Source organism: Penaeus monodon, chromosome 39, assembly GCF_015228065.2.
Source record: "Penaeus monodon isolate SGIC_2016 chromosome 39, NSTDA_Pmon_1, whole genome shotgun sequence".
NCBI lineage: Eukaryota > Metazoa > Arthropoda > Malacostraca > Decapoda > Penaeidae > Penaeus > Penaeus monodon.
The window spans coordinates 33834777-33844776 of record NC_051424.1 but is presented as its reverse complement, the minus strand read 5'-3'; the positions used below and the strand labels follow the sequence as shown (position 1 = coordinate 33844776).

At 48.9% G+C, this 10000-nt stretch overlaps 1 protein-coding gene across 1 annotated transcript in view; it reads left to right on the top strand.

The window, feature by feature from the left end:
• Nucleotides 1–10000, top strand: part of LOC119597562 (calcium-activated chloride channel regulator 1-like) — a 44550-nt gene that overhangs the window by 27130 nt on the left and 7420 nt on the right. Inside the window, 5 exon segments of the mRNA XM_037947136.1 lie at nucleotides 4358–4883; nucleotides 5019–5163; nucleotides 5277–5361; nucleotides 5669–5909; nucleotides 9100–9470. Coding sequence (XP_037803064.1) covers nucleotides 4358–4883; nucleotides 5019–5163; nucleotides 5277–5361; nucleotides 5669–5909; nucleotides 9100–9470 — 1368 coding nt within the window.

Below are 10000 nucleotides of genomic sequence, written 5' to 3'. Positions count from 1 at the left end.
AGAGGGGTAAAAGGGAAAGAAAGGAAGAAGGAGAGAAGAAGGAACTGATTGGCGATACATACATTTGCCGCTCGGGTGGGCGCGGGATTCGGCCCGACCGGAGAAATCATGCATGGAAATCGTCCCAAAACTTAGCGAGGGAGAAAGAGAAGAGGAGAAGCAGAAGGGGAGGGGGAGGAGGAGAAGCGGAAAGAGAGAAGGAGATAACGTCGACTGATGGGCGAAGGCGAGGTAGCAGTTGTTGAGGAAATATCTGAAAATCACTTCGTCAGGAGAAGGTGGCGGTCACAAGCAATTTTAAATTCTACGGGAAGTACACATCGCGTTTCACTTTCCACTGTCATACGCGCACGGAGTGTCTTTTGTATTACTATGCAATGGTTCTCGTGTCGAAAGTTATTAGTAATATCATTATTATCATCTTTATTAGTATAATTGTTATTAATTGTGTTATCAGTGTTATGAATATGAATATTAGTATTATTTACAGCAATAGTATTAGCATAATTATCACTAAATTATGATTCTTCTTATTCCATTTCTTATTATTATAATTATGATAATGATATTAATTATGGCGCTTATGGTAGTGAGAAGAATCATTACTGTGTGTACATGTGTGCGTGCATGAGTGTGTACGTGTGTGTGTGAGTGAGTGTGCATGTGAATTTCTTTGAATACATTTCTGCGTCTGTGTGACCATACCAGTATGTTCATGTCTGACTGTGCGCGTGTGTGCCGGCGGTTCCCAGGCTGCTCGACGCGACCGACAACCTCTTTACGCGCGGCTCGCGTGTCGGGGCTTCATCGACCCCCCCCCCCCCCGGCCGCACTGTCCCGCTCGCTGCTCATTACCCGGCGAAAGCCCGCCTTACGAACACTTAGACAGAAAGGAAACACGGAGGTGGAGTTTAAAATGGCAGAGAATCCCCTTGGCGGATTCTCCTGCGTTTTCTCTGAAGGAGAGTACGATTTTCTTTTAATAGTCCTCTTTCGCTTTCCTCGCTCGAGGTAATTCATATTTTTCTTTAAATCATTTCCATATATTTTTTTCTTTCTATTCTTGTTTATTTTTTACATCTTCCATTCCGTTTTCTTCGACACAATTTCCTCCTTTCCGTTATCCCCCTCGTAGCTTCTCAGTTTATTCCCTTTCCTTCTGATAGAAATGGATGTCCTTCCCACCGACCCTGAAATCAGGACCGTCCCTAAAGGTCCTTTCTCTCCTTGCGTGGGACAGCCCGCCCTCAGGGAGAGAATAAAAGGGTTTTTGAGGTTTCTTTATCACTTCGCGACACAACGCAACCCTGAAGACTTGCTCGTTTTGGTCATGTTTGCTAAACCGGGGTCGCGTTAAGGAAATCTTCAATTCTGGTTTGGTTAACGAAATTCGTTTGCTTGTTGTTGAAAATTATTCGTTCTTGATTTTAGCATTTATTCGTTTATCAGTGTATCCTTTATCCATGCTTTGGGACATGCACATTTGTGATTAGTCACGTGGTAAATGTCCCAAATTCTTATGAATGTAAATTACGAGTAATAATGAAGAGTGGAAGAGGAGGAACGAACAAAGGGGGAAGACGAGGTAGATGGTCTAAACTTCTCTCTTATCTCTTCCATTATCTTTCTCTCTCTACATCTTCATCATCTAGTCCTCTTGTTCACACATGCCGTTATCTGACTTTTTTATCGTTTCCTGGAAGTCGAAGCCACTGTCTGTCTGATCGGACGGATCTCACTGCACATTGGCATTTAACTTCACGTGTACGAATCGCTTCACTTGACAAATAAAAGTGTCTCGTGCATATCCTGAGCGTGTCAACTGATAGCATTAGCTGATGATGATAATATCTGAAAATACAGTGAGAGTAAGTGTAAGTTGTGTATTTCATGATATATGGTTAGCTTAATCCATCTCTAGTGTGATTTATTTTAATTTTAATGCTCTATATCACCACCATGATCGTTCCATTGACTATTATCAAGTGATTGTTGCCATGATCGCCATTATTGGCAGTGGCTCTCGCATTCAGCAGCAGTAGTCAGTATGGTGGCGTGGGATGCGCACACGGGTGACAGGCCCTCCATTGAAGCCCCGCGCACACACACCTTGTGCACACACGCACACGTGTCCGCTCATTCGAATTAATGCGAAGGATGCAAATGCCTTTCTTCCTGTTTGATTATTCAGTTTGCAGATCTTTGGAAGAAAGAAAGAAAGAAAAAAACGCACTCATCTCTAATTCTGTAAAGACATGAGCGAGAATCAACCCTGTGGCCAGTGTTCATAGAGTCGCGCCTTGCCTGTCCTCGTATTCATTAAGCTTTGCCTTGTGTTCACTCATGCGTCGGTTAGAGTGATGGATCGGCGACTAGACTCCGCCATCTCGCCGATAATTGAATACACTCTAGTAAGCCCCGCTCGCCCACACGGTAATGGATGGCGCTCCGACACATACCCGCTCTGGAGGCTGATAATTGAATATGCTTTAGTCTTTGCCTCTTTGAGATTTTACGGTTTCAAGTGCACATGTTTGCTTTGTAATAATTTTCTATCTGCATCTGTTTCTTCGTCTGATTTTCCTTCTCCTTCTCCTCCCCTCCCTGCCTTTATTCTTGTTTTAGTGGTTAAGACAGCCCTCTGATATCTGGATACACTCTAGTCACTCGCCGATGTCCGCAACGCAGTGCTCTCTGACTCAGCTGCAAAGAAAGCGTCTCTGTGAGCTCTCTCTCAGCCGACAAAGCTCCAATTCTGTCTGAGCTCTCGGTCGAGTCCATAAAGGAGGCTCACTTATTTTAAGAGAGCGTGTAAGCTTATCGAGATGGATCGCTGATACTTGAATACGCTCTAGTAGCACGCCTTGGTGTTGTACCACATGATGGATCCGTTCTAGACCCTTTTCCCGCGCAGCATTACCTGAATACATTATAACCGCCCGGTCGGAATGAGCTGTTATTTGTACCTCTGTACCCTTTTAGCTCGGTACGCCTCTGGCCACCCCCCAGTCCCCCCCCCCAGTCCTTTACGCATCGATACTTATCTCTCCGTGCCACACCCCCCAAGTCTCCCCCTCCCCCACTTCTGTTTATCGCCATCATCATCATCATAACATCATCTCTCTCATCTCATCATCTCATCATCTCATCTCATCTCTCATCTCATCTCTCTCTCATCTCATCTCTCATCATCTCTCGTCTTTTTCATCATCATCATCGTCTCTCATCTCATCATCATCTCTCTCTCTCCTCATCTCGTCCATCTTTTATCCTTCTCATCATTATCTCTCCTATATCTTTCACTCTTTCCTCTTTCCTAGCTACTCTCTTTCAACTTCTTGTTTTTTATATAACTGGAGTAACAAAAAATAAGAAAGTAAGCAGAATATCAGCCTAAAGCCAGAATAGAAGAGAGGTGAATGAGCGGGTTAAGGAAGAATGGAGTAATGGGGGGGGGGGGAAGGTGGGGAGGGAGAGAGGGTGAATGGGGGTAATAGATAGGGAGGGGGAGGGGAGAGGTGTGTAAGGGAGTGAATGGGAAGGGTAATAGATGGGAAGGAAGGGGAGAGGCATGGAGTGGACGGCCGGGGGATGGGGGTATATGGGGGTCAGGGCATGGGGGGTAAACCGCCAGCACAACCAGGTATCTCTCTCAGCCTCCCGCCAAAACAGTGCTCTCGCGATGGCAACAGCAGAGGTGGCTTCCCTTGATAGTTCTTAAGATCCTTTGATATCCTTGACATCCTTGGCTCGAGCGACACACAGATCCTTCTTGTGCCTCGCCTGCAGGATGCCTGGAGTCCTTTCCCGAAATACATCTTGCTCGATCTAACTGCATCTCGTAACGCCTCTCTGTCTGTATGAGGCTATTTGTAACTATGTATGACTGCATGTATGTGTGTGTGTGTGTGTGTGTGTGTGTTAATACACACACACGCACACACACACACACATACACACACATACACACACACACACACACACAACACACACACCACACACACACACACACACACACACACACACCACCAAATATATTATATATATATGATATATATATAATATATATATATATATATACTATGTATATTATAGATAATATATATATATATATATATATATATATATATATATATATAGTATATATATTATATATATATATATATGTGTATATATTAAATTATATATTATAGATATTATTATTTACGTTGTATGCTTGTGATGCGTATGTATGTATGTAGTTATGTATATAGACTGGATGATATAGATATAATTACGGCCAGTGCTGCAGCAGCATCGTCTACCGGAGTGCCTGCAGGCGCCTCTTTCCCATACTAACTTGTCTCTCTCTCCGCAGCGCACCGTCCGCGCCGCGTCCGCAGTGCTGTTCGCGGCGACTCGCGGCCGCGCAAGTTTCCGCGACGTGACGGTGTTGGTGCCGTCGTCGTGGGGCCCCTCGCCGCCGTGCCCTGCCCTGGGCACACTGGGCGACGCAGCAGGAGAGAGCTGGGAGGCGGCGGACCTGCGGGTGAGCAAGGGGCGCCACCCCCAGCACGGCGCGCGCCCCTGGACGCTCCACTCCCGCGGCTGCGGCCACCGCGGCGACTACGTCTTCGCTCGGACACAGCAGCCTCACGACCAACGCGTCGGCGCTCGCAGGTACGTCCTTCAGTCGGTGTTGCTGCGGTTCTCATCCAGGCCCGGGCGCCCCGCGCTCCTCCGTCTCAAGGGACAGGGGGGGGGGGGGGGGTCCTGCCCACATCAGGGCTCCAGGGACACCACAGGCACTCACTTCCCCCCGGAGGGCAGAGGTTGTGGCTCTGGCAGGTCGCCCGTAAGGCCAGCCTCCAGAGGAGCTCTTCCGGGAGGCGGGATTATTCCAGGCAATTTCAAGAGCGCCGTCAGGCCCTCAATGCATCACATTCCTCAGGCATGATAATAGCTCAGTTACCGCTGCGAGGCAGAAATGCGTGTCTGAGTCAACAGAAAACGATGACCCGGCATCCACTCTCGTGCAGGTCGTGGAACTTCCTCGACGCTGCGATCATTAGAGTATAAAACACCAGGCACTGAGACGCCATTCTCGCTCTTCGAGCCACCTGGGCATAAGAGCGGGATTGCTCTTCCTCTGAGAAGGGGCCGGGAGGAGGGCAAAGGCTGGATGTGCCGTTAGGGCACGCTAAAAGGGATGGCAGGGGGGGGGGGGGGGGGGGGGGGATGCCATATTTTGTAATCAGACTGACAATAGGTCATTTTTCCCGGTCCGTCTTCCCAAGGGCGGGCGGCCCCTACCGCGCCTCGGCTGCTGACGGCGAGGTGCTGCGCCTCCGAGAGGGACCCGCGCGGCCGAAGATGCCCTTGGTGCTCACCTGGGGGGGGGGGGGGGGCATGCAACATGCATGCATACGCGTATACAAACATTTATGCAATCGCACTTTTACATCTTTTTCACTCTATTACTCTCTCTCTCTCTCTCTCTCTCTCTCTCTCTCTCTCTCTCTCTCTCTCTCTCTCTCTCTCTCTCTCTCTCTCTCTCTCTCTCTCTCTCTCTCTCTTCTTCTCTCTCTCTCTCTCTCTCCCTCTCCTCTCTCCTCTCTCTCTCTCTCTCTCTCTCTCTCTCTCTCGCTTCGATCAAGTCACTCTCGACATTTCCCCTCCGTCCGCAAAGGTTCAAGGCCACGTGTTTGGCGCCCATGCAAGCACAATCGCCGACAAGACTCTCCTGACACAATCTGAACCCCTCATGATAAGAACAGAAACGAAAATCAGATCACTGCGAAGGGCGCGAGCAAGAGAGAGGCTAGGAGGCCCCACGAGAGCCAGCCCAGAATCCTCTTGCAGCGTCAGGCAGGCTGAACGGACGCAGGCAGACGGAAGCGGAGATCAGCCTGCATTTGCCTCTGTAGGATGTGCATGATGCAGCAACATTTGCTCAACAACTGCGATGTCGAGACAAGGATCTGCACTCCTCCTGGGGCAAAATAACCTGCTCTGGAACTTGGAAACATTCAGTTGGTGGAACAAAGTGACTGTTGTGTTACTTAGAGCGCTAACTGCTTCGAGAATCAGGATTTGAGATGAGCTCTCTCTCTCTCTCTCTCTCTCTCTCTCTCTCTCTCTCTCTCTCTCTCTCTCTCTCTCTCTCTCTCTCTCTCTCTCTCTCTCTCTCTCTCTCTCTCTCTCTCTCCCTCCCTCCCTCCCTCCTCCTTCCCTCTCTCCTCTCTCTTCTCTCTCTCCTCTCTCTCTCCTCTCCTCCTCTCCTCTCTCTGCTCTCTCCTCTCTCTCTCTCTCCTCTCTCTCTCCTCTCTTTCTCCTCTCTCTCCCTCTCCCTCCCTCCTTCCCTCTCTCCCTCCCCCCCCCTCTCTCTCTCTCTCTCTCCGTTCTCTCTCTCTCTCCCTCCCTTTCCCTCTCTCTCTCTCTCTCTCTCCTCTTCTCTCTCTCTCTCTCTCCCTCTCTCTTCTCTCTCTCCATCTCTCTCTCTCTCTCCTCTCTCTCCCTCTCTCTCCTCTCTCTCCTCCTCTACTCTCCTCTCTCTCTCTCTCTCTCTCTCTCGCGTACCCCCCCCCCCCTCCTCACCCCTTACCCTGACGTGATCAAAGGAGCTGTAATGATGAGTTTGGTGGCAGCTGCGGGCAATAAGGGCACGGCCGCAGCATCTTCCCCTCCCCTCTCCCTCCTCCCCCTCATCCCATTAGCCTCCCCCTCTATCTCTACTTCCCCCCCTCCTCCCTCCCCTCCCATCCCTCTCCGCCTCTTATAAGCCCCCCCCCCCCCGACCTCTTCAACTTCTGCATAATGACTCTAGTTAATCGCGTCCCGACCACTGTTCTTTTGGCATTGGCTCTGCATTTGGTACTTGCTGTGAACGAACTTTAGTAATGCTAATAGAAAAAAATGAAAGCTAAATCCTATAAGCCGTATTGTAATATTCACTGTGCGGCATCCCTTTTTAAATGAATATTCATTAAGAACCAAATCTCATGACAGAACACGCCAACGAAAGTCGAGGCGCAGTTTGGGACGCGGGACCGCCATCTTGGAACAGATGACCCGCGAAATAAGAAACTGGAGATTTTTTTTTCTGTCTTTCATCCTCTTTTATTTTTTCTCTCTCTCTTTCTTTCTTCCCACTTTATTTTTGGGTATCGTAGAGCTAAAGATACCTCAGAAACAAGCATTTTTTGAGTTGGACAAATGGAATGAGAGGATGATTTAGAATAAGCCAGCGCTAAAGTGTATGAATTGGAAAAAAATGGAAGTAATGAAATGGAGAAGGAAATTACGATAAAAGGAATATTGTTTAACTTAAAAGGAAAAAAAGAGAAGCAGCTGAAGGAAAAGGAAACATGAAAGATTATAATAGTAATGCGAAAAAGAGGAAGAAGAAGTACAGCATAAAAAGAGGAGGAAGACGAGGAGAAAAGAAAAAGAAGTTGAAGAAACAGAAGGGAGAGGAGAAGGAGGAGGAGGAAGAGGAAGTGTAAAAAGAGAGGGAGAAGAGTAGAAAGATCAGAAGAGGAGGAGGAGGACTAGAGGATGAGAGGGAGGAGGGAAGGAGGAAGAGGACGCCCGCCGGTGCACCCGCAGGAGGCCAACGCCCGCGGGTCAGAAGTGTCCACGCGCTGACGAGCAAGTGAAGGAAAAGAAGAAGCCGGAGGAGAGGAAGGAAGGAAAATGATGGAGGGAAGAGAGGAGGCGGGAGAGGGAAGGAGAAGGGGAGGAAAAGGGGGAGGGGGACGGAGAGGAGGAGAGGATAGGGGGAGGGAAGGGGGCGGGGAGGAGGGAAGGATAGGAAGGGAGAAGGACGGGGAGAGACAGGTGAGTGGGTGGTGCAGGGGGGGGGGGGGCAACAAAATGGACTTAATGACGTGTTATTAGGCGTGTGGGCCTCGGCCCCGACACCGTTTTCCTTTCCACAAAAGATGGAAGAATTTAGGGGGGACTTCGATGCTCTCTCATCTCCCTTTGTCCTGTTTTTCTCTCTCTCTCTCTCTCTCTCTCTCTCTCTCTCTCTCTCTCTCTCTCTCTCTCTCTCTCTCTCATCTCTCTCTCCCTCTCTCTCTCTCTCTCTCGCTCTTTCTCATCCCCCCTCTCTCTTTTCTTCTTCGCGTGGCTGTGGATTCTGTGGTACATTGGCTAATTAGCAAAATTATTAGGTCATGGAGGCTCCTACGCCCCCCCCCCCTCTTTATACTATTTATATCGGTGGGAGGAGGAGGTAGGTGGGGGAGGGGGTAGGGATGGAGTGACAGTGAATTCAGAGGCCACGTGTGTTGTGTGTGTGTGTTTTATGTGTGTGTTGTATTGCCTTTGTGTCGTGTTGTGTGTGTTTATGGTGTGGTTGCGTCTGTGTTATGTGTCTTTTATTGTGTGTTCTATGTGCCTTGTTTCCTGTTGTGTGTTTATGCGTGCTGTGGTTGTGTCTTGTGTGTGTTTGGTTTCATGTGGGTGTCTTTGTTTATGTGTGTGTGTGTGTTTATGTGTGTGTGTGTGTTTATGTGTGTTTTTTTTATGTGTGTGTGTGCGTGTGTATGTATGTGTGTGTGTGTGTGTGTGATTATGTGTATGTGTGTGTGTGTGTATGTGTGTGTGTGTTTATGTGTTTGTGTGTATGCGCGCGTGTGCGTGAATGTGCGTGTGCGTGAGAGCGTGCTCTGAGCTGCCCGACGGCCGCCCCCGAAGGCCGAGCAGCTGCCCTAAGCCCCCGGCGGCAGGGCCCCCGAGGCCGCGGGGCAAGGGAGGGTACGAGGAGCAGGGGGGGGGGGGGGGGGGGCAGGGGCGGTAGCATTATTCCGAAGGCAATCTGGGATTCGCCCCCCCCCCCCCCCGTCTAAGCTTCAGATATTGGTATTTCTGAATCAATATTTTTTCTGTTATCAAAATCTCTCTCTCTCTCTCTCTCTCTCTCTCTCTCTCTCTCTCTCTCTCTCTCTCTCTCTCTCTCTCTCTCTCTCTCTCTCTCTCTCTCTCTCTCTCTCTTTCTCTTTCACTTACTCTCTTTACCTATCCATCTATCGACCTGTCTGTCTGTCAACCCATGCCCATCATCGTGAATTCGGCCTCACAAAGTAGCCATCTAACCCCCCTCCCTCCCCCCAGGTCGGCAGCTGGCGCGGGCGTGGCTGGAGTACCGCTACGGCGTGTTCGACGAGGCGGGCGCGCAGGGCAGCGCCGCCCACCCGCCGCACTACCGCGCCCCCGACGGCGCCTGGAAGCCCAACGTGTGCACCAACCTCCCCGCGGTCGCCAACGCCGCCTGCGACCCCGCCAACCTCACGTGCCCCTTGGCGGTCGGGCGGCGCGGGGAGGCGGGGCCGGAGGGCGAGGAGGCGGACGCAGGGCAGGAGGAGGGCGAGGCGAAGGAGGCGGTGAAGGAGGACGCGAAGGAGGTGGAGGAGGAGGCGGAGCGCGGCGAAGGCAGGTGGGGCGGCGGGGCCACGTCGATCATGGGCCTCCCGGGCCTGCTGCAGGTGAGGCGCGAGGCGAGGGATTATTACTGTCATCATCATCATCATTCATTCATCATCGTTATTGTTATCATTAGGAATATTATATATATATATATATATATATATATATATATATATATATATATATATATATATATATATATATTCCGTGGAAAGGAACTGGGACCCTACCACGTACTCACTCCAAGAGCATCACAACATGAAAACTACAATTAAGTATCATGCTGTGACCACGCGGCTCAGACATGACCTACCGTTAAAGAGAAAGAATATATATATATTATATATATATATATATATATAATATATATATATATATATATATTATTGATATTGTGAATACTTTTTTTTTTGTTGTTGTAGTTATTATTATTATGATTTTTTATTGTCATTATTATGGTTGTTATCATTTATATTATTAGTATTGTTATTGTTATTATTATTACTACTACTACTACTACTAGTAATACTATTACTACTATTATCATTTTTATTATCGTTATTTTTAGTAGTAGTAGTATCATTATTAC